Below are 25,045 nucleotides of genomic sequence, written 5' to 3' on the forward strand. Positions count from 1 at the left end.
AAGACCCTGTCCCATATGTAATCCCATTGGTTGACTATAGTTTTGTCCCACCTCCTGCCCGCCTAAGCATGTTCCCATTCTCTCTACCTTAGCCTCACATGGTTTTACACTATAAAAGTCCCTGGAAGAGACAGCTTCCTGGAGAACTACCCGCTTGGGCCCCCCTCCTGTCCCTCTCTTGGACAGGAGATTTCTTTCTCTCAATAAATATATTCTGCTCATAAAAAAAGAAAACAAAATACATAAAAAGTTGTCCTGTCTTTCTTCCTTGGAATTAATATACCAAGATGTGCATAGTAACTAAAGCAATCTAGATTCAATGCACATGCCCTCAAAATTATAATATTTCTTGTTATAGAATCCTGAAAGTCGTACAAATAAGCAATTTGGAGCAACATGAATAGATGGAGATATTATCCTTTTAGATACCATTTGTCTGATTTACATCTTTGTCCTTCATTAAGAAATTTGGATTTTCATGTTAATTTTAGAAATATGCTATTTGTAGATAATATCTGTATTGATAACCATCAATATGCAAGTTATACACAAAACTCAAGTAGAACAATATTTTTGGTCATACATTGTTATGCTGAATCACATATTTCTTTAGGATTATTTTAACCAGAAAAGCAAGTATTATTATTTTAAAGTACATAGGCTATTCTCAGGGAAAGGAATACCAGGCATTGTTGCTAATGCTCCCCCATCACTCAGTATGTTCATTGTGAGAGAAGACTTTGCTTTCCATTGAGGAGATTTGACTAAATGTAGGCACCTTTCTCTTGGATAAACAACGGGTCCCTTTCAGGTGGGGCTCTAAGCCCAGGTTTTAGGGTACCAATAGCCTATGGCAGTGTCATAGGGTAAAGGGTTTCTTATTTTTTAGCCTTAAATTTGGACTGAGAGATGCATTTTTTATGGGAAAGAGCATGAGTAAAAACATTTATAGAGGAAAAAGATTTTAAAGGATTTAACAAACTTCAAATTGTATGTTCTATAGAAACTTCAAAAAGTAAGAGATAAACCTGACTCTGACCCCGTTTTGTGTTCAGCTATCTGAACATAGTCACCTACCTTACTAGGATTTCTATAATAAATTAAAGATGCAAGTCAGTGTATTTTGTGGTATGGAACTAGATACAGATCTCAAGCTGCACTTTTTAAAAATCTGGAAATAGCTTTTTTAGAAGGGACTGCCAGTAAGCAGAACCTTGGTCTATGTTTATCCACTTGCTTTAAAATTGGGCTTTAATCCAGACTACCTTAAGTTTCATGATTTTTTAAAATCCTTTTATCATAAAGCAAAGAGCTTTATAAGTTCAAAGTGTCAATAATATTGCAGGCTTTTGTCACTGTATTACAGAATGATTAAATTTATAATGTTATAAATATATTAAGATACTCTTTACCCTTTAACTGTTACTGAACATAAGTCAGTAATATGGCTGGTTCAGTACCATTAGTCCATTTTGTATCATATAATACCGTATTGATTTAACAGTTTTCCTTCTTTTAGGGCTGGGGAGGTAGTTCATTGATTTAAGCGCCTGCCTTGCTAGTGCAAGGTCCTGAGTTCTGTCCTCAGTACCACAAAAGAAAGTTTTCCTTTTTTCTCATTGACACTTGGAATGAAGCAGTTTTTGTTGTTGTTGTTGTTTATTTGTTTGTTTTTCCTGTACTAGAGATTGAACTCAGGACTTTACGCTTGCCAGGCAAGCACTTACTCTACTGAGGTGTCTCCCCGGCCAAAGCAGTTATTTTTAAAGAACAAAATTGTTTAAAATAGCCAAATAGTGGAAGAAAACATTAATTTGCTTTGCTTTGAAAATAGTAATTAATGAACTGAACACAAGCTTACCATACAGCATGTAGATTCAGAAGACAAAAGCTTTGTTAAGAGAAAATGCTTATTTATAGGTTTATAGGGTAGCATTTCTACTCAGGAGCATCATGATCCTTCTGATTTCCTAAAATTACACCCCTAGTTAAATGAATCAGCTGTGTCGGTGTAGCCCTTGTTGCTGAGAAATTGTTTTTCATTAGGTCTAGAAAACACAGTAATGAAATCAATTCGTACTTTGAAGAGGAGCTTCAAAGTCCATGCTGCATGAGTACAGTTTTACATTATTCCTTATTTTGCTTTTCTGTAGAATCTTTTCCTTTATTTCTGTTTTATATTGTTGTTGCTGCTGCGTGGGTACTGTTTCTCTTTTGTACTGGTGATCTTACAAGTTGTTGGTGGTGAGGCTTCCCCACAGATGCTTCCAAGTGTGTGGTCCTCTCTGCAGTCTTTAGGAGCAGGCACTAGGACTTTTTCTGTTTGGGTCCTCTTGTCCTCTTTGGATCTTGGTTGGTAGTCAGTAGCAGCTGTTCCTGCTCTAAAACCCACCCACTGAAAGCCAGTTATCCTAATACCATCCCTCCTGGACTTAGATTATAATAAAAAGTTAATTTGTCTTTTTGAAAAGCAACTTTATTTTTTTCTTACATGTTTCATTATTGTTTACTGATGTGAAAAGTCCTAAACACAATTAAGAATAGTACAGATTAATTTGTTCTCCACTAGTTAGTATTTTGTTCCACAAAAATCAAGGAAGAGAGTTGTTTCAACAACAGCAGAAACAATTCAGATACAGAAGTTGACATTTTAGGTCTTATCAAAATTGAAATGCATCGTATGGCAGTTTTATGTCAGGAATTTCTGAAGCAGTTAGAGAGTGAGCCAGATGGCTTTGATTTCTATTTTAAGTTTAGAGATTTAAGTTATTGCTTCTTGATGGTGGCATAGTGTAGCTGTGGGTATGCTATAGTCCAGGTAGATACCTGATGAAAAATATCTAAGAATGCAGAGATGTCAGTTATTGCCATCTCAGGCTACAACACAGAAATAGCCATACTCTAAGATAAAAAGGGGGAGACTCTTTCTTCCATCCTGTTTAATAATCAAGACTGGAATGCTTATCAATTCTTACATTACACAAGTAAAAGACTCAGGGTAAGCTACCCTGAAAGTGCAAACTAACTCTGTGTCCTGCTTAAAATTGCTCAGCTATAGCAGTAGTAGTGGGACATAGCATGAGCCTCTGGGCAAAAGGTCCATTTGCATGGGGCTCACTGGATCATTTTTGAAGCTGACATTTGGTCAGTTATTACATGGATTGAATATGAACTGTGGGAGGTAATAAGAACATAGTAGGACAGTCTGTTAACTTTATAACCATTTCAAATAGATCATTTACATACTTTGGGCTGGGGAGATGGCTCAGTAGAATAAGTGCTTCCCTGGCAAGTGCAAGGGCCTGAGTTCAACTCCAGTTCTGTGCCCCCTCCCCCCCAAAAAAGCAGAGCATACTCTAAGGGAGCCAAAGGCATGGCCATAATGGCCATGTACTTGAAGGTAGTAGACAGAAGTGAGCCAGAATGACATTCCTCCAAACCTCAGGTTCAGACTCTGTGACTATGCATAGAAGAACTGTCCCAGAGAAGGAAGGAATTCTTGAAGTCCATAATGAGCTCTGGATGGAGTTAATGTCAGAGGGCCAGAGGAAGATGAGCACTAAGCCCTCATTCTCAAGGAAAAAGTGGGTTGCTCAGAGTGACTCTCATCTGAAATTGTGTTCCACCTATAGTGTACAAGAGGGAGGAACCTTCCTGACCTCCATGATAGTTGAGGCCTTCTATAGTTTGGTAAACTGATGGCTTTCTGCTATACAAGTCTATGAATTTATAGGAGGTGGCTAACATTCTAATGAGTCATGTTTAATGCATGAACCTGTATGATAACTGCTTCTGTGAGCCATGATTAATGGAAGATAAATCCAGGACTGTGGAAGTGAGCTTATAGACAATTTATTTTGAAGTAATAGAGCTATAAAATACATAAATTGTATCATTTTCCAACAGTGACTTAACTTGGCATTTTCTATTTAATCTTCTCTGTGTATTGTGTGTATGTGTCTGTGTGTGTCTAACTGTCTTTGTAGATGCTTTTGATGTTTCCTGCTGGTGGGCTGGCTGACTAAAAGTTAAAGTCCACTTATTGTTAGTTGCAGGATGAGGAGCGCAGGCGTCAACAACAGTTGGAAGAGATGCGCAAGCGGGAAGCAGAAGATAGAGCAAGACAAGAGGAAGAACGTCGGCGTCAGGAGGACGAGAGAGTGAAGCGAGATGCTGAAGAAAAGGTTATGGTCCTCTAAGGGCAACTAGAATTTTACCAAATTAGCCTGAACATTATTGATTGGCCAGGGCAAAGGGAGCTAGAAAATGTGTATCTCTAAGATACACAAGACAGAACAGGGCCGGACCCCCAGCTTTTGATATTGGACCAAAAACTCTAACCCGTCTGGCCCGCCTACCTCTCTTCTGGACTGTCTCCAGACTCCCTTGCCTTCTGAACTGGTCTCCCTCCAACTCCTGAACTCCTAGGTCTGCATAGCGTGAGCCTCTGGGCAAAAGGTCCATTTGCATGGGGCTCTGATCCTTACTGGACAGGGTCCAGCTCATTTTTGTGAAGCTGACATTTGTTCAGTGATTACATGGATTGAATATGAACTGTGGGAGTTAATAACATAGTAGGACAGTCTGGCAACTTTATAACTATTTCAAATCATTCACTAAAAATTACTGGATTTTGATCAGTGGTGAAGAGCACAGGTGGCTTATAAAATCAATATACAAAGACAAGTTAGTATGTACTCTGATAAATATTTTGAGTTATTTATTTCCATGTATATTTTATTCAAGGATTCTTCAGTTGACATTTAAAACGACAGCTGATGTTGACTGTGTGTTTTAGCTGAGGCTTCTCCCAGAGTAGAAAGCTGTGTTGTAAGCCTGGGCAGACTACTTGTCCTCAGGGGGTGCTTGTTATGTGGCTTGAGAGAAGCTATTCTTGGTTACTTCCCTTCCATGAAGGTAGAAGCTTTGACTGTCAAAATGTCTGACAGGGAAAAGTAGTTATTAATAATTCTTTCCTCTGTAGTGCAGTGAACTATGCTAATGGAACCCACCCCCAAAATAAAAACTTAAAACTTAGGAAACTTTTTAGTGATGGAATTGATTAGGCTACAGGACAATCTCAGAGTAAGGTTGGTAGATGTAATGTGGCTTCTTACAGGAAAGCAGAATGGGTACTGTGAGGTCACACACCTGCACCGGAAGCTGATTCTCCAGGTGTGTCCTGCTACTCCTGCTATAGCTGAGCAGTAAGCAGGCCACCCAGTGAGTTTGCGCTTTCAGGGTAGCTTACCCTGAGTCTTTTACTTGTGTAATGTAAGAAGTGATGAGCTTTCTAGGAAATCCAGTTTCCAGGATTTAAACCACTTGGTTTTGAAGTTTATGGTGGTGGTGGTGGTGGTGTTTTGCTGTTTCCTGAAAGCCCCTCTGAGTGTGGGAAGGATGTCTTCTCTGGGTCAGTGCCTGCCTGGCTGCTCCAGTCCTGCCTGGTGCTCATGGCTATAATTAGGACCACTCCTGGCCTTGCTCAAACCTTGATGGGACAGCCTGGACATTATCTCAGAGCCATGCACATTGAAAGACAGGGCAGGCTGTTTTCTGTGTAAGAAAATCTTGGGTTAATTTTTCAGTATGCATTCTTACAACTTAAGATGATGTCAAATACACTTGTAACTGCTTCTATAATTAAATGGTCACTGTAAAAAGAAGCTGAAAGATCTATTTTTAATACAAAATGTCCAGAATTCATGGATTTGCATTGTAATAGAAAAATGTGTGCTCATTTTCTGGGTAAAGTCTCCTTGGTCATGTAATTGTATCTGCTCTTACTGAAGAGGGCTTTGGTCTCTTCTTACAGTGTTACCAAGCAACTGTTTTTCATGTAACTGCAGGACTCTTGACTGTGCTGTTTAAAGCCACAGAACTCATTCTAGTTTGAATGTCTAAATCAAGAGAATATTTTCTGCAGGCATAGATTTTTAAAATGCCTTTCCTTCAGGATTTCTTAACATAGAGCAAGAAGATAAAGCAAGAACTTGGATCTGGGGTAAAGATCAGGCTGGCGCTTCCACTTCTCCTTTTCTCTTTCAGAAGGTGAAGGGGAACCATTGTTCGTTCACTGTGTGCCTGTGTGGCTGTAGAAGGCATAGGAAAAGAATGCAGTATAAAAGCTAAAGTAGGGCCTAGAAAAACTGACCTTAGTCCCAGCAAGGTCCGAAAATTAGTCCCCTTTGGTTGGATGAGTTGAAAATTCACCGTCCTCCATTTTGTAGCATTAAACATTGACTAAAGGCAGTTTATTCTGTGTGATCTTTCATCCCCTTTCGTATTTGCTTTTTTCTTGTGCTCTGGAACTCTTGTCAATCTTTAACAAAACTGTGCTGTTATCTTTTTTAATGTTAAAAGAATTTTAACACTGTCAACTGTAGTTTGTGCAGATATATGTCAGAAAAAATGTACAGTACATGTCAAAATATATTTAAATATAGTATCTTGTTGCTGTTGCTATTAATGCTTGGCTCTTAATTTTCTGTTCATCAGGGAGTTTATTGAGATTTGAAATATAAATTAAGAATTATGGAAAGCACATTGTTAGATTGTTCCTTTGAGAAAATGAGTGATGTTACTTACAGTATATGGTTTCCTATTAAAACACAGCAGTAACAGGTAAGTTATACTACCAAACAGAAGAAGAGAGGAAGAGGAAGAAGACAGGGAAAAAAATCTGAGGCTTCTTAATACAAGTCTAGTGCCTAACTCGAAAGGGGCTTCAGAATTGATTTCTTCTGTGCTTTTGAGCAGTTTCATATCAGTTAATCCAGAATAGTGACTAGTATGAGTGCACTTGCAAGTCTCAGGAAGAGAACATTTCTGAATTCACCTACCTCTTCTGTTGCAGTTAATTTTGGCAGTTAAATGTGGCATATTGTGGACCACTTGTCAGTGTGATGATGAGGACTGATGATCCTTGTAAAGGCCCACTGAGCCCAACAGTCCCCTTCTGACCTCTGACCTTTGCACTTTTGTCTATTCCCGCCTGCAGAGGCGACAGGAAGAAGGGTATTACAACCGCCTGGAAGCTGAGAGGCGCAGACAGCACGACGAGGTTGCACGCAGGTTGTTGGAGCCTGAGGAACCTGGGCTATGCCGACCTCCACTTCCACGGGACTACGAGCCCCCAGTCCCGTCCCCTGTGTCAAGTGCCCCTCCTCCCCCACCACAGCGAAATGCCTCCTACCTCAAAACTCAGGTCCTCTCCCCAGACTCGCTGTTCACGGCCAAGTTTGTTGCATACAATGAGGAGGAGGAGGACTGCAGCCTAGAAGGTCAGGATAAGTATGCTAGCACAAGAAAGTCTCAGGGGGACCTTCTTTCTGCCAACCTTAAGCCACAGCAGCCCCCCTACCAGCCACGTCCAGCCTCCGATGGCATCTTTCTCTCCAACTCATTCCAGCTACCCACTACCAAAGCCAACAGTATGGCTCACAAAATGGGCCACCCCCCACCCCCTCCCAAAAAACCAAACTTCTACCATCCCGGCCACTATAAAGGTAGATGTAAAAGATAGAATTCAAATCAAACCCTATCTTGTCTTGATGATTGGAACTTTGGAATCTGTGCACTTGCCCCTGGTATGCTCCAGTGAGATTATATCTGCTTTGGAGTTTAAATCTCACTTGATCACTTTCAGCATGGTGATCGCCCTCTACCTACAATTGTGATGTCTGTGCTAGTGCTCTATTGATGTCTTAGTGCTCTGATTTCTTCAGTACTTTAACAAATTACATTTTGTTGATCAGCTGACAGTAATCAGCTCTTTGCCATTATTCCTTGAGTCACTTGGGGTACTGTTGGTCTTGGCTTTCATTTTCTACCTTTTCACATAATTCTTATTTTTGGTTAAGTGCCTTTTCATACATTTTAATGCCTCTAAACACCTAATATTAAAGCCATATTTTATGTTTGCATTACTTAATATGAGTAGAACTTTGGGTTCTGCTTCAGGTGGGCTTTTCAGTGACTCTTGTCCTTAATGGTGGCTTAGTAGGCCAGTTAAATGTCTGCCAAACTGGCTAACAGCACAGTTTGGCTGCAAGGGCCACAGACCCTTTTAGTCCTGAAGCACCTCCCACACCTTCTCCCCTCTAGCTGGTTCTATTGCTTTCTGTTAGCTCATACTCATGAGTGCCACATAGTTCTGCAGCACACCTTAAAGGCCTGCTGCTGCTGTCATGCAGATCCCTCCCCATAGACTTCCAGTGTTAGAGCCCTCTTGCTTGGTCCAAGGTAGAGCTGCTGCAATATAGATTCATCAACTGGCTTTAAATAGCCCTAGATGTCAGTCTCAGGGTAGAGCTAAGTTATATCCAGATTCATATTTCCCATTAACCTTACTGTCAATGAAATTGGAAGTCTGGTACCAAGCATCCTATAACAGTAGCATTTTAATGAGGAGAAACATCTTCTAAATTCTGTGTGATTCCATACAGATAATATGTGGGCAAGCTGAGGTTCAGAGTAGCCTCTTACAGGAAAATGAGTTTTCCAGCACCCTTTTATTTTCCTACCTGAATCAGAGCTTTCATCTGCCTAGAAGACTCTGTATAGAGTATTTAAGTTGAGTTGCTCTTGAAGCCAAAATTGAATCTTTGTAAGTTTTCTGCTGTAACTATTACAACTACCTAGAATTTGGTTCATTTTAAAGACATTATGGAATGACAATTTTGAAATAAGCTATCAGTTATTTATCAGATTCTACAAGCTGAATTACATTTTTAAGTGTCACAGTTACTACTGATCCTTACTTTCACACCTAAAGTATCACTTAGGAGCACGTTATATACGATATCTGTTGCCCAGCCTCTTTGAAGGTCTTTTGTGAGGCCTATAGCACAGCATAGTGCATTTGCCTTATCCTCTCATCTCACCCCTGTACCTCACCTCAGTGCTAGCCCCTCTCTTCTGAGCACTTTGGGAGCTAGTACGGATGGTACTGAGTCTCTTCCACTGGCTGTGTGAGGAACAATTCAGATATCACTCAAAATGAATGCTGATTTCAAAATAGCAACATTTTTTGTGTGTTTTTTTAAAAAGATGCATCACTAAAGTTCTTTAGAAATTATTTGTAGTTGGTAGTATTCATGTAGAGTTTTTGATGTTCTAATGAAGAGTAAAAGTTGTGGAGATTTTGAAAAATTGATGTTTACCAGTGGAAGAAAAAAGTACCATTCTCAACAAAGCTCAAAAGATACAACGCAGTATTTTTTAAAAACAGACAAAACAAAAGGTTTGAAATTCAAATTGGAAAGAACCTACTATGCAAAAAGCTTCATCGAGGCCCCTCATGGATTGCCTTAACATAGGAAGTCTTTATGCTGTGTCTTTTGAGTGCTTGCTGGCACTGTCTCCCATCTGTGGCAGCCTGGACGCCTGAGCTCATAGCCAGCCAGGTGCTTTACAGAGGCAATGTGCTGTGTCTGCACATGGCCCATCAGTTCTATAGGGAAGGCTTTTTTATATGGAAGAAAATTCATTTTCTTGAAAATTCGTTTTCATGCAACTTGACTAAAAGAGTAGCTTTTAGTGTAAAAATACCATAATGATTTTGTGGCTGACTTAATTCAATATTAAGTGCTATCACTTTTTGCTGAATATTTTGAGCATTCACTACTCCAGTCTATATTATAAGCACAAGATTTTTTTTTAAATGTATTTAGTACAGGGTCTATCGGGTCCCACTACACAGATCAGACTCATAGTGATTCTCCTGTTCATTGCGAGTCCAGTCTGTGTAGCGTGACCCTGTAGACCATATACTAAAAAAAAAAAAAAAACCACACACAAAAAGTTCGGAATAACTTCATTCACTTGAGGCTTTATTTGCCCTGAGTGATTTTGTAGGCAAATTCTTAGTGTCAGAAAAATTTGCTGACCACATTCAAGTATATCTTCTGTGGGTTTATTGCCTATTTTATCTGACTTTGGCTGCTTTCTATTTATCCATTAGCGTTGCCACTGTAAGGCAAATGCTCAGTAATGTGACACCTATGGAATACAGTGTGTAAGTTATTCTGGTCACAAAGAGATGCGAATTTTCAAATTAGTGGATCTTTCATCTCATATGAAGAGCTTTCTGCTTTCTTATTCCCTCAGTAATTAAAGGTGTCTTATGTCTGCTTGGGTACTCATCTTTATCAATGAGTAAAATTTTGCAAGTAATCAAATACTTTAACTTGTACTTTTTCTCTTTTGGAAAAGGACCACACTTGTATTCCGGGTCTGCTGGGACAGTTACTGGCACTCACGATGCTGCTCGAGATCTGAGAGAGAAGCGTGCTAGAAGGTACTCAAGGTTGTGTGGGCCATGTCTGGGACTCATGGCTGTCCTCATAGCGCAAGTCATTTTTAACTCATTTGAAGCTAGTTGAAATTTCAAAGGCTTCATCCGCAGCTCAGATGTTTCCCATTATACAAAGTCATGTGAGCAAATAGGCTTTTTAGTCTGTGTTGCTAATACAGTTCTGTTTTAGACAATGATACAGGTGCTGGACTTACTGGCCAGGACATTAGTAGTAGCCATGTTGCTGCTTATTTCCAATAAGGCAAGCTGAAAATTCAAAGGAAATGGCCAAGGATCCCTGCTCAACCATGTTAGGCCAACCTTGATGATGCACAAAAAATAAATTGAAAGGGTATATACCGACTGTTAAAACAAGTTGAACTAAGCACCATTCTGTAATTAATAGGTGTATTTGAAGACACATACTTAAAAGATTCATAAAAATGCCGTATTTTTGCAAACTTATTTAATTGGTGAGAAATACTCAGTTGCTGAAATTTGACTTGTTTTGAAAATTGGATATGACTGGGGAAAGTTAACATACATTATAGTAAGGAGAACATTTTTTACAATCCTGGTTTAATTATAGGAAGGATGATAGCAACATTTAACAAAGAACGAATCTTTCTCACTGAAAATTTTAGTTTTGCGCAAACCTACCTAGTTATGAGGAAGTCAGTTCTATTTTGATGAGTGATTGTTTTGTATTTCCCTCTTGCCCAGCCAAGATGCAGATTTGCCTGGAAGTTCTGGAGCCCCTGAAAACCTGACATTCAAAGAGCGCCAGCGCCTTTTTTCACAAGGTCAAGATGTATCTGATAAAGTGAAAGCTTCTCGTAAATTAACAGAACTGGAAAATGAACTAAACACAAAGTGAGGATAATCCACGGCCACTGTGTCTGCCCAGGTTCCCTCAGCATGGGTGTGCAGGTGTAAGCCTGAAGAGGAGAGGGGTGGTTGCATTTCTAAGTGATTTCTAATTCCTGTTTCTAAAATTGTTGCCATTTAGAGATGTTGTGGTTCCAAGAATTTTTGTTTTACTTTACCAAGAAACTGGCATTTGTACAATATGAATGCCATCTGATTGCTAAGTGACCTGACTCATTTGACATATCATTTGTTTAATTTCTTTTTCGATTCTTAGGCACAGAGGGGCAGAGTAGAGAACAGTAGAGGTAATAGAGTGCTTCCTCTCCCATGTTTTCTCCTGTAATTCTTATAAGGACTGCAGATTAAGTAGTTCTATTTCTGTTCTTTCTCAAAAGCTTCACTTCGACTATCAGACAGAGTAGTTGAACCACCCAGACCACCATGCTCGCTTGTAGCACAGCCTTGTTTGCAGGACAGAGAGCATGGGAGGCTGCTCCTGCGTCACTGAGGGTTCCCACCCCAGGGTGCTGGCCGTGGTGTACACAGCCCATCTCTCTCCTGACCATGAGCTTCCTGATCAGTTCTCAATGTGTGATTACATTAAATATGTGATTTTCTAAATTCTCAAAGAAGAAAATCTAGAGGATTTAATATTAGGGGATTTTATTTTTTATATGTGATGAGTTATTGTTAGACTAACAGATCATTGGTGAAATTGAAGATGAAAGATGAAGTCATGCTAGAAAATGTACTAATATTTCAGATACTTCAAGGAATCTATGAGATCTGTTTAGCTGAACAGTGTTCATGTGACCAGCATCAAAATATCAGTGGAGAATGAGAAATTCATAGGTGACACTCGAGCACTACTGTCAGTCAGAAATTTTAAATTTACAAAAGCAATTTGCATCGATGTTCTGTCAGGAAAGAAATTCAATTATTATGCCATCTGTAATTTAAATAGTTCAAGAATAACTCATGACAGTGTAAGCTATTTTTTTTACAATATATTAGAGTTATTTAATTTTAATTTGTGAATTATGAGTTACCCCTGTCATGTCTGTGGGTAAGTGGCAGATGTTGGGGAGATGAACCTCAGTTTGCTTATATTGTGTGATGTTAAAATGGTATATTACTTTGTGATTTCAAGCACATCTTCTGTTGGACCAAGCCTTGATGGGGTCCAGATGATATTTCTGTACCTATTTTTCTCTTACAAGTATGTATGTCAGGAAAATATGCACACTTTCAAATGAAGAATACAGGCATTTGCTGGCCTAGAAACCACTTTTAATATGAGTTGTATGATAAATCATTGAAAGTGCAAGTGTAAATATTTTTTATATCTGTCACAATTCTTATTTGAAAGTGTGCTTTTACTGTTTCCTCTGTAAGAGTCCAGTGGTCCTGAGAGTTGATGAAGGATATGCACGCTTGCTGCAGGAAAAAGCAAGCTCCTCCTGGTTTCTCAAGAGCATTGGTGGCCTTAGGGTGGCAAGTTCATGCTTTCCCTAGAGAAGAGGACACAGGTGATCATTGTGTTCATAGTGAGAAAGGCAGACACACAGGTACATGCAGATTCCTGTGTGATTATAAAAGCCATGAGGAAGTGGATTTGGCCATCCCTGGATAGTGAAGTCAAATGTGAATATGTGTAAAACTGCTTTTCATAATGTGCATTAATTACTATGGGAAAAACTTCCAAACTGCTGTAGTTTTCCATTTCTACTGTATTTCGGTTGCAACTTATTTTTAATAAACTTTGTATGTATTTAAGTGTATCTGCTATTGTTTTAAAAGTGCTGACAAAGTTTATATTTGTAGGATCAGCCTTCCTCTCCCTTGTTTCCATCTTTCCACCCATTCGTTAAACAATGCTGAGTATCACTCCATGTCAGGCAATGGTTTCCATTTCTGGGGATATATGTTCGCCTAGGGACAGCTGACCAGTGCTCAGGAGTGGCTTTCACACTGTGCCATGCAAGAGCTTAAGAGTTTGAGGAAGGAAAAACTTAAGAGACTGGAATTCATACTGATTCAGCTCCATCTCACAACCTCTGTTTCTGTGGCTATTACAGAAATACTGATTCTGACCAGTGGTGCCCTGGCGTCTGGACAACATAAAAAAGCAATAAAACCCTTGGTGATTTTCTGGTGTACCATTGTACAAAAATTTTCCCTGGCTTTGCTGGATGGAAAACTGATCCCAGAGATTTAGTTACACATTTAAGATAGCATTAATCAAAATGAAATTGAATGACTTGCCGAAGGAAAATAGACCCAAAAAGTGATTTTTTTTTCTTCTACTATTTCATATGTAATCCCAAAGGTTATACTACACTTAAGATTGGAATATGGAAGCGTTACTCATTCAACAAAGCTTAAGGTGCCTATTCTGCTTTGAGCATGTGTTTACTCAGTATTCCTAAAATACTGAAGTATTCCTAGAATTAATTCTTTGGTAGAACACAGAAAAATATACTTCTTGAATAAGAATGTAACTTCATTGTGTGAGGAAGAGATTTAAGGTATTGAGGGTTAATAGAAGGAGGTTTATCGTACTGTGGAGATGGTAAACTACCTGGAAAAAACGACAAGAGGTGATGGCCAGAGCCTCAGGAATCACAGCGGATACCACATGGGAAAACTTTTTTTCCGTGTTTGTGTGTGTGTGTTGTTTCTGTGTGTTTCTTTTGTGAGAGAATGTTCCTAAATTACTGTGTTACCTCGAGTGGGCTGAAACTCAAGTCTTCTAGGGCTCTGGGACTGCAAGTCCAGCAAGAGGGCCTTTATGTGCATGTAAGAGGTTACTTTGTATATATCATGCAAGAGGAATCAGGTTTGAAAGGCTTGTACTGTAGGTAGGTATTTCTGAGGAAGGTTGGGATCCAGCATGAGACTTAAAATGTCATTCCTTCCTTCCCCACACCTCTTTGCTCTCCTGTTTTGTACCCCAGGCTGGCCCTCATTACTCCACTGCTCCATCACCCTGCGCCCCTCCCCCAGTTTCCATCCCATTTGGCCCCTGACCCCGCACGCATTTATGCCTGGCTCTGCCCCCAGTTGCCATGGCCTGCTATGAGAGGAGGCCCTCTAGCTGAGGCAACTTTACTCACTGTGGTGATCATCCCATAAGAAGGGCTTCTCCAATCTACAAGCCTTCCAGCTACAACCTCAAGCCTAGGTAAGTCCAGAGCTGTGGGGTCGGGACCTATCCTATCCCAGGGTCTTGGGTGTGGGAGAATTTAGGTGGGTTTGGAGGTTAGACTGAATTGTCAGTGATACCCTATGTGGCTTGGGGGCAGAGCCCAACCGAGATCCACCGTTCCTTTTAAGTCTAGCACTGAGGAGGGGGAGGCAGTGAGCTATTCGTCCTCCCACCCACCACCTCCCTTGACCTGCCACCTGAGACCTTGTACCTACTTTGATCTCCCCAGTAGTTGGGGATACGATGGTTGAGAAACAACAGTTATAATCCTAGTGTTGCCCTTTTGGAATACTCAGTTGCATACAAACATCACTAAAATAAACAATAGATATAAATCTGACAATGTTAGTATGACAAAGGCTGTGAAAAGGGCTTCCTAGTGTCTGTAACACAGATCCAAAGAAGCCTAGGAGTATTTCCTGGGTGATGATGGCTGAAGTGCCTTTTGGTGGTAGAGCAGTCACTGTCCAGCAATGGGACTAAGGGTTGGGGAGAGGCATCTCCTGGAGAGGTGATGCCAGGTAAGACCTGGGGAGCATAGAGGCTGAGAACAACAGAGCCAACCAGGATCCTTCAGGATTTTGATCATGAGGGTCTAGCCCTTGCTTTCCTATAATTACAATACTTAAGGTCTGACTCTAGTATCTCAGAAATTAAGTATATTGAAGACAGGCCCTTAACATGGCAATAACATTCAAAGACCATGGGGGTGGGTCTTGAGGAAACAGACGAGCCCTTTCAAGGTTAGAATAGTAATAACTGGCCATAACTTTGTAAAGGTCTGAGGAGGAGCAAAAGATGTGATCAGATCTATATTTCAACTACCACATAGTTGAAGGTAGTGGGGTTTTTTGGGGGGGTTGCTGGGAGTGGGCATGGAAGGCCATGTGAGGTCTTTGCCAGAGAAAACATTCAGGGTGGAATGTGAGGAGCTAGGTGGACCTGTTCCCCAACAAAGCAGGCAAAAATGGTGAAAATTATAGCAAGCAATTATGTAAGGCCTCTGGCAGTTGTCCTAAGGGCATTCAATGGAAAAACAAATTCAAGAAACTCCAGAAGGAAAGCAGAAGGTCTCTTCTGCCCCCACTGCAGTTCAACTTTGGAGGGCCTTCTCCCTATGGGAACAGCCCTCAGCCTTTTGCATTCTTCCAATAGAGGCGAAGAGGTGAGCCTAGGGACTCTTCCACCCAGCTCCCACGATAGGAGGGTGAGCTCTACCCCAAGAACACTGAGGTCCAGTTGCTGAACCCAGCTCAACTGTAGGATACAAGCTTCACAGTAAGAGTGACAAGCAAAAAAGCCTAGAGGCTGTGCCCTGTTCCCTCAGAGCCTTCCCAGGAAGACCAGAGGTCCTCAGAACAACCTGGAGCTCTCCTGCCAGGCTGGCTGTATTCAGCACAATTGAGAGCATCAATCTAAAGGCATTCAATAAAAGCCACAAACTAGTTACTAGGGCTGCCTTAGTAAAATGGTACAGTTGAGGATGCTTAAGCAGTGATAGGGGCATTGGCCAGGTTAGCTTCCAAGTCATCTGTCCTTGGCTTACATACAGATAGCCACCTTTGCACTCCATGCTTATATATTCTCTGTGCACATGCCTCTCCCTTGTCTCTGTGTCCAAATGTCCTCTTAAAAGGAAACCAATCAGATTTAGTTAAGACCCACCCCCATGGTCTTTGAATGTTATTGCCACGTTAAGGGCCTATCTTCAATATCTTAATTTCTGTGATACTAGAGTCAGACCTTAAGCATTGTAATTACAGGAAAGCACAGGCTAGACCACAAGCCATCAAGGAGACAGAAGAGCCCTTTCAGGGTTAGAATAGTAATAACTGGCCCTTACCTGTTTAATTAAACCAGACATTGGAGAAATTGAGGCCCTATGCCATGGTCAAAAGCAGTTAGAAGTGAGGGTAACTTGATGGATGTGATAGCATGTGAGGCAAAATGCTTAACAAAGAGATCAGAAAGACAGGCAAAAGCCTGACTGAAGCCACCACAGCCCGAGTCAGCTGTATTCAAATCTGCATCCACCCAAAAGTCAAACTGAAGCGTTCACACAAAGGAGATGAGTTTCACTATGACCGTCCAGCTCTGCCTGCTGAGCACACTGGATGGAAGGCAATACGAGAACCAGCTGCAATGTGGCTAGAATAGTCAGAGTCTGGACTTCTCTAAATTGTACAGTACCAAACATCTACAAGATATGCAAACAGGAAAATGAGGCATGAGAAAAAAACGGGCAGCAGCAATTGGCCGTGAGAATCCACACATTGGCAAAGCCTTTAAGATACACATTAATATATGTGTAGTAGTAAAGTTGATGGAGACAATAAAGATATCACTATGTCTCATCAAATAGAAAACCTCACCAACAACTGTGATTTGTGTGTGGTTGAGTGTGTCCTCAAAGTATCCCCAGAACCTTACAAAGTAGAGCTTCATGGGAGGTCACTGAGGTACTGTCTTTGGAAGAAATTGATGTACAGTCTTTGAGAGAGTTGCATGAAAGTCAGGCTGGCTTCCCCTTTCTTGGGCTTTCTGGCCCTTCCTAAGATTGCTCCCGCAAGGAACTCCTAAAGTGGAATAAATACAGAGACACACCCACACACATCATGATGATGTTTGAAGATGAAGACAAAGGGAAAATCTTGACTCCAAGCACAGGATTAAACAGCTTGCCATACAGAACCTTCAAACATCTGACTTCACAGCAGAAATGGTTAGGGGCAGTAGAGGGACAGATTCAGTACTGGATGAAAAAAACTTAAGAATGTTACATCCAGAGAAAGTTTCAAAATTTAAGAAAATGAAACCATTCTCAGGAATACAAATTTTTTTGCCAGCAGATAGACTTCCCAAGAATATACACAGTAGAGGAAATACATCAACCAAAAGCAAGAGATCCTTACATGGAAATGCACAGATCTTACAAGAGCATCATTGAAGTTAATTGTGCACTTATAAAAAAAGATAAAAATGTGTATTTCTTCACCTTTGAGTGATTTTAAAAGCAATTGTATGCAATATGCATATAATTACATTGTTGGACTGTAAAAATCAGAAGAGAATCTTTGACTAAGAGAGGAGCACAGGGCTGGCAAGATAGCTCAGCAGACTAAGTGCCTGCTTAAGCAAGCACAGGGACCAGGTTTGGATCCTTGGCATGCCAGACCAGCCCTGCCCCCAGGCACACGAGCTGGTGATCCAGACCAAGTGTGATGGCGACCCTTAAGAGGAAACGTCAACCAAAAGCAAGAGGCCCTTACATGGAAATGCACTGCAGAGGCTGAAAACAGGATCTCCTCAGCACCAGGATTACAGTGTTCTCCACCGCACCAGGTCTCAGTGGCTGTCCCATGCATGGGTGTGGGGGCAGGGTCCACACGGCATGTAAGCGCTGCAGAGGCTGAAAACAGGATCACTATGAGTCCGAGCTGTGTTTGTGAGACAGTGTACCAAATACATTAAAAAAAAAAAAAAAAAAGAACACAAAGGAAATGATTGGAGCAGTGGTTTCCTGAGATCATAGGATGAAACTGGTCATTGGAATACCCAGGACCAAATGTATGAAAATGGTGATAGTGAATGAAATAGGTAAATAAAAATAGAATGAAAAACTAAATTCTATAAATATATACTTGCTGTTCTTTTATCAACTTCCTTGGTCAATTATGTAAAGTGATAATTATAACAGCATAGTGTTGCATTTGTAACATTATTAAATAGAATAATAGCATGGAAAAAATAGAGCTATTTAGAAATGCTCCTACATCTCAGTGGAGTTGTTCCTATGCATATGAAGTAGATTCTGTATACAGCCAACCCTAGAACACACACTGAGAATAGCTCAAAAATTAGTGGAAAAGATCATCAAAATGATGAAAATATGCCAGAAAATATCAATTCAAAAAATAAGACATAAAAAAGGGGCATAATTTTTTTGTTTGGTACAGGGTCTCACTACGCCACTTGGACTCGTAGTGACCCTCCTGTTTTAGCCTCCTCAGCACCAGGATTACAGATGTTCTCCACCGCACCAGGTCTCAGTGGCTGTCCCATGCATGGGTGTGGGGGCAGGGTCCACACGGCATGTGGTATTGGGGGGATCAAACCCAATGCTTGAGCTTAGTCCATTTCTTACTTTTCTTGCTGAGACAAAATGCCCAACACCCAAAATTGTTTTATTGTAGGTCACAGTTTGTAGAGGTTTTAGTCCATAATTGGCTGGCTCCAAGGCAGGGTGATGAAGAAATCACAAAGGCAATGAGATAATTTGAGGTGAGTGAAGAAGGGTCATATCAAACCCTTATGGTGTATAGCTGAAACAGTGCTGGTGGGAAACTGACGACTTTAAAAACATACTTAGAACATATCAATAACCTACCTTAGATAAAATAGCAATTTAGACCAAAGAAAGAATAATAGGGCAGAAATAAATGAAATAGAAGACAAATGCTACAGAGAAAAATCAACAAAATATTGCCTCTTTGAAAAGATCACAAGTCAGGGCTACAGCTCAGCAGCATATGCACCTGCATGGCAAGTGCAAGGTCCTGCCTGAGTTTGATCCCTGATACTGCAAAAATAAATAAATAAATAATGAAATAGAAAAAGAAAAGAACAAAACTGACAAATCTTTAAAATGGCTGACTAAAAAGGGAAGACTCAAATTACTAAAATCAAGACAAAAGGGTAGAATTGTTAGTACAGGAAGTGGATTAAGAGCTGGGGACACAGTTCTGTGGTCTAAACGCCTGCCTGGCAAGGATAAAGACCCAAGTTCGATTCCCAGCACCACAGCCCATGTCACCCTGAACCCTGGCGTGCTGTGCCTGCAACCCAAACCAGGCATGGTGGGACACACACCTGTAATGCCAGTACTCGGGAGACTGAGACAGCAGGATTACTGAGTGCAAGCTGTGTAGCAAGACCCTGTAGCAAATAAATTATTTTTTTTAAAAAGGATTGCTATAAGTATTGCCAAAACCTCAACTTCCATATTTATTTATTTATTACTAGACCTCAACCAGTCTTCTTTTCCCTTCCACCCCTTTGCCTGTACGATGTACTGTATGTAGTCAGGCACTTTGTATTGGTATATTAGAAATCTACAAATTTGTTTTGTACTTTCTATACTGGTGGATACTTATCATCAAAACTTTTAGTAGGATATTGAATAAATTTAGTCTTACTAAAAAATAAATAAATAAATGATGTCAAATTTCTATAAAGACATATACTACCAAATCTGATTCAAGAAGAAATACAAAAATCTGAGAATAACTGTAATAAGAGGTTCAGGTAATAGTCAAAGGCCTTCATGGAAAAGCTCAGGCTCAGAATCCTTCACTGAATTGGAGCCAATAAAGAATTAACACCAGTCCTCCCCAAACTTGTCTGAAGAATAGGAGAGAACATTTTCCATTTCATGATGCCAGTACTCTATTGTCCTGAAGCCAAAACCACACAAAGACAGCATAAGCAGGGAGGAGCCTTCAGAGTAGTATCTCTAATGAATATCGATGAAAAAAAAAAAGTAAACTTAATTTCAACAATATGTAAAAAAGATTTTATGCTGTGACCAAATGAGAATTAGCCCAGGAATGCAGCATTGGTTTAACATTAAGAAATCAGGGCGAGATAAGTCAGCAGACTAAGTGCCCATTTAGGCAAGTGCAGGGACCAGGGTTCAATTCCCAGCAATGCATGCCCCGCAGACCCTGCTCCTTGGGCACACTGAGCCAGTGACCTAGTCTGGATATGGTGGTGCATGCCTGTAATCCCAGTCCTAGGGAGATTGAAAACAGGAGGATCACTATGAGGCCAAGTTGCGTAGCGAGACCCTGGACAAAATACATTTAAAAAAAAAAAAAGTGTAACATACCTTATCAATAGAATAAAGGCCAAACCACTTCCCAATTATCTCATTAGGCCCAGAAAAAGCATACACCAAAATTCAACACCTCTTCATAAAAAATTTTTTAAAACACCATAGAGGAACAAAAGGGAAATTCCTCAGTTGAGGCAGGACATTTATGAGAAACCCACAGCTAACATCACAACAGTGAAACTTCTTTGACATCAGGAATAAGAAAAGCATATCCATTCTCAGCACTGCTATCCAGTATTTCTCTACAGAAGCTACTCATGGATTTTAGGCAAGCAAATTAATAGGACAGGGTGTCTATATCAGAAAGTGAGAAGTAAGCCAGTCTATTTGCAGACAACAAGATTGTAGAGAGAGCATTCAAAGGAATCCACCAAAAAAAGTTGTTTTGTTTTGTTTTTTTTTAAATGAGTTCAGTAAGATTGAAGGATGCAAGAGCCATGGGCAGAAATGAGTTGTATTTCTGTATTGTACCAATGAAAGAAACAGAGATGAATAGTACCATAAAAATATTAAAAGTTATTGTAATATATTTAACCAAATATATGCCAGACTTAACAACTTTAGATTCCATGCATTATAAGAAGTATTGGGATCCTGGAATTAAATATTGAGTGGAAATACTCTAGAGATTTTTATAACGGGCACAAGTGAATGCACATAGCAAGATATTGTAGATGGCTCCTGGGTATCAGGTTTGCATAATGAATTAGAATTTGGAGTTGAAAGTGAGGGTTTCCTAAAATGCTCACAGGCTCTTTATGATGACCTGCTTGTCAGTTTCCTTGGGGAGGTTGGATTTCCAGCAGGAGGGATTGATCTTAAATCTGGCTTCCTAAGAAACTGGTAGTTCCCTGTTGTCTTTGTTCTCCAGTGGCTTAGTCATTCACCATTTACAGCCTGTTCACAGCTTGACAAGCCTATTTACAACCCTATGTGCCCTCCTATCCATGTGACCCAAACACACACTTACTCCTTGCCTTGGCCTGCAGACCGTACCACACCAGCTCTGGGTCATTTTTTAGCTCCCCCTCCCAGAACCTTCTCTGTGTTTCTGTCGTTGGCTCCATCAAAAACCATCCCTCCCAGCAAGCCCATCTGAGCATCTTTCCCACCTCTGGGTAGGAGAGGGCTGGGGACCTGCATTTTTCACAGGCCCAGAGTTAGTGTTGCTACTTCTGGTCTGGGACACCCTTTAGTAGGAAGGGTCATAGACAAAGGGTGCAGGTGTGGGGAAGCCAGGCAGGCCTGCCATCCAGGTCAGTCCTTCCTGTCCCATGAATCTGTACAGTGAGCGCTAGAACCCAGCAGTGGAATTACCTGTGTTCTTTACTGATGTGTTTCTATCCTTGTGTATACTGAGTTAGTCCTCTTTGTTTCAGTACAACTAAGTAAGTGTTGTCCTTTTCAGATTCTTGATTGTAGCTCAAGGGACAAAGAATAGTTGAACTGGAAACAGAAAATGCTCTTCCTCATTTGAAATTGGCAGAAGTAATATTGTTAAATTTCTTAGATTTGGTGAATTTCACCCAGTGATTTACTGTTGAATCAGTTTCTTCTCTTTGTAAAAAAAAAAAAAAAAAAAAGAGTAAATCGAGGGTGACTCTCCCTGACCTGTTCTTTTTTCCAGGCAATATGATAAAAACTCTTCAACTCTCTTAGAGTGTCTTCTCTTACTGAAACAAGTTCCCATTTCATCTCTGTTCTAATATTTAATGAGTAACAAATTAAGGAGGGACCCCAAAGCTGTTTTTTTTTTTGTAGCAGTTTTATTGAGGTGTAACCTATATACCACAAATGCATTCATTTTAGATTGTACACTTTTACATTTAGTAAATTCATAGTGTATAGACACCTTAGTCTTCTATGTTACTGTTACAAAACACATGAGGCTGAGTACTGTATTAAGAGCATTCATCTCTCTTGTTCCCAAGGCTGAACGTCTGCATCTGGGCTCATTCCTCCGTGCCGAACCGTCTTGGAGTCTTTGCATGATGAGGGAGCAGAAGAGCACGAGAGGCCGGATCTGGCTTCCTGCAGCCCTGTTCTTGCCAGGCATGAGTTCTGGGTGACTTCACTACCTTCCCACAAGTTCCAGTTTTTAGTGCCTCCTCAGTGGGAATGAAGTTTGGAGGGGACATCAAAACCATGGTGGGCACCCTCACCATGTGCGGCTGCAGTTTCCAGAGGATACCTCATGTCCCTTTGCAATTAGCCCCTTCACTACCACCCCTGCTCCCTGAGGCCATTTGTGGGCATCTTCGAGAATCAATCCTTGGCAACTGAGCAAATTCTGCTATTTCATGTCTGTTCGTCACATATGTAAGCAGCCCTGCTCTGACAACTCAGATCCAATTTTCTGGAATTTGCATTGTACACCCCTCATAGTCTTTTGGTTAATTATTGTTAGTGTCTAGTTGTCCCCCCAAAGCCTCATGTAAGTTATGGGGCAGATGCAGCTGGAGGAGCAAGTGGCTTGAGGGGTGGGGCCAGAGGACTAGTGTGGGACCCAAGGGCCAGGGTCAGAGAGGCGAGAACCATTAAACTGGCTAGCCTGTGCTTTGTATTTTTTGCAGAACTGGTGATTGAACTCAGGTGCTTGCGCTTGCCAGAAAAGCACTTATCCACTGAGCCATCTCCCCAACCCCTAGCCTGTGCTTTCTGAGGGATATGGAGAGGGTCAGCCTGGACACAGCAGCACCCCAGCTTCTCCTCCAATGCCTTGAAACCTCCAGTAACTGTAAGCTAAATAAACCTTTCCTCCCCCCATTTTAAGTGTCGGGTATTTGTCCCAGCAACAAGAGAAAAGTAACTAATACACTTATAAAACAGAAAGTCAAATCTTGTCTCCTCATGCTGACACGCAGCAGCAGGGTCTTAGCATTGTCCAACAGCCTCGCCCTCAGAAGTGGGTGAAAATGGCTATGTTTATTTGCTCAGTGGACTTGGCCGTCGCAGGCTCTGCAATGCAGACGTCCAGGCTGCAGAGCCAGCAGCTCCCCACCAGCTCCGCATTGATATTAGAGATGAAGGCAAAGCTATTGGTGGCGGCAGCTGGTTTGTTCTAGTTTTTCTGCGTCTCCCCACCTCACGTATTAGAGATTCAAGATTAACCATTCTTTTGCCTCATCTACTAAAACATCTGAAACAAAACAAAGTCCCTGAACTAACAAGGCTCAGTCTCTCTCTGATGGATAAATGAAACAGTATTTCACTTGTAATCAGTGTTGGAGACTTTATAATACGTGTGTGTGTGTGTGTGTGTGTGTGTGTGTGTGTGTGTGAGATACTGGGGACTGAACTCAAGATCTTCACGTTGAGCTAGATATCCAGGCCTTTTTAAATTTCTTGTGAGACAGAATCTTGCTAAGTCACTAAGTTGCCCAGACTGGACTCAAACTTGTGGTCCTGCTGTCTTAGCCTCCCATAATGCTGAGATGATGGACACACACCACCATGCCTATCTTGGAATGTAATTCTTAATGCTTATTTTTCTATGTTGTGGTTTGTATATTGACTCAGCCCGCGAGTCGAGACGTGGGGTAAGACCTGGAGGAGGAACAGGGATGAACAAGACAGGGCAAGAGACACGAGAGATGGAGACAAGACAGGCTTTCTGATCAAGTCTTGTTTATTGAGGAAGTGAGCAGGGTCTAAATAGCTGTATAGTGGAAGCAGTTGGGTGGGACTAGTTGTGGATTGGTAGTGGAGATCCAGGACCACAGGAAGATGCCAAGGCAAGCGGGGATTGGTGCCGCAGCACTTCTTGCCCAAATAAGAGAAAATATAACAGGAGCATTCTATCGCCCCCCACAGTATATAGGTGTCCCCCCAAAGCCTCACGCAGTCATGGGGTGGCTTCTGGAGTTTGTGATTGATTCTTTTTTTTAAAAAAAACCTTTAACCCTAGTTCATGTTTTATTGTTTAGACTTACAAGCAAATATGTTTTCAAAAATATCATACATATAGAACTGTGTATATACACAAATATGTTATTTAGTGTGTTCTGTTGCTTGCTTGCTTTGCTTTCATTTGTCTCTCTTCTCCATAGCCATGACAAAAAATAACTTATGGGTTTTCATGTATTCTTCCAGGCAGATAAATGGGTGCAGCTAGAGACTATCTTGGTAAGTGAAATAAATCAGATCCACATGTGCAGACATTCTATTATCTCATTTTTGTGAGAACCTGAAAGAGTAATTAAAATCTGAAAGGTATAACACATACTGTGAAAGGAAAAGAATCTGTTCAATAGGAAGGAAAAACTGGGATGAGGAAAAGGACAAATCAAACAAGGAAAAATTATGTTCACATACATCCACAGAATGTTCTAGATAATTGTACTGCTGATTTCTGCTGGTCTTTTGAAAGGAGAATTTAATTTTCTGTTGTTTTTCTTATTTTTTTTCTTTCTTTTGAATTTCTTACATTTTTATTATTGTTTGCTTTGTTTTTTCTTTTTTTCCATAATTTTAGTGAGAAACAAAGAGCAATGAGACGGTTTCAAACCAAACTGGTAGGACAGTTTCAATAATTAACACATTGCATGCATTCTTCCTCTTGGTTAATTGCTGTACAAGATGTGGACTTGATATCCTATTTACAAACACTATTAGAACAAATTCCTCTATTCATTAAGAGAATGTAACTATATATCTATCCTAACCATTTTGAATACACAGATACAAAATGAACATTCATCTGTATCCCCTTTGTTTGTTAAGTTCCATCATTTAAATATTATAGGTGTGTAAACTCAGCAAAATATTCTAAAAGAGT

General features: G+C 40.6%; 1 protein-coding gene across 10 annotated transcripts in view; it reads left to right on the forward strand.

The window, feature by feature from the left end:
- Afdn (afadin, adherens junction formation factor) overlaps positions 1 to 12,948 on the forward strand; it is a 185,254-nt gene extending 172,306 nt beyond the window's left edge. For 6 of the 10 annotated variants that reach the window (XM_023706500.1, XM_023706506.1, XM_023706504.1 and 3 more), the window contains 4 exons: positions 4,056 to 4,184; positions 7,001 to 7,508; positions 10,216 to 10,300; positions 11,021 to 12,948. In XM_023706500.1, coding sequence (XP_023562268.1) covers positions 4,056 to 4,184; positions 7,001 to 7,508; positions 10,216 to 10,300; positions 11,021 to 11,174 — 876 coding nt within the window. In that variant the 3' untranslated portion in view covers positions 11,175 to 12,948. Of the gene's footprint in view, positions 1 to 4,049; positions 4,185 to 7,000; positions 7,509 to 10,215; positions 10,301 to 11,020 lie in introns of all 10 variants that reach the window. The other 4 variants (XM_023706503.1, XM_023706509.1, XM_023706508.1 and 1 more) reach the window with 3 other exon arrangements.
- The last annotated feature ends 12,097 nt before the right edge of the window (positions 12,949 to 25,045 follow it).

The sequence above is a fragment of the Octodon degus genome, unplaced genomic scaffold (assembly GCF_000260255.1).
Source record: "Octodon degus isolate 3935 unplaced genomic scaffold, OctDeg1.0 scaffold00261, whole genome shotgun sequence".
Taxonomy (NCBI): domain Eukaryota; kingdom Metazoa; phylum Chordata; class Mammalia; order Rodentia; family Octodontidae; genus Octodon; species Octodon degus.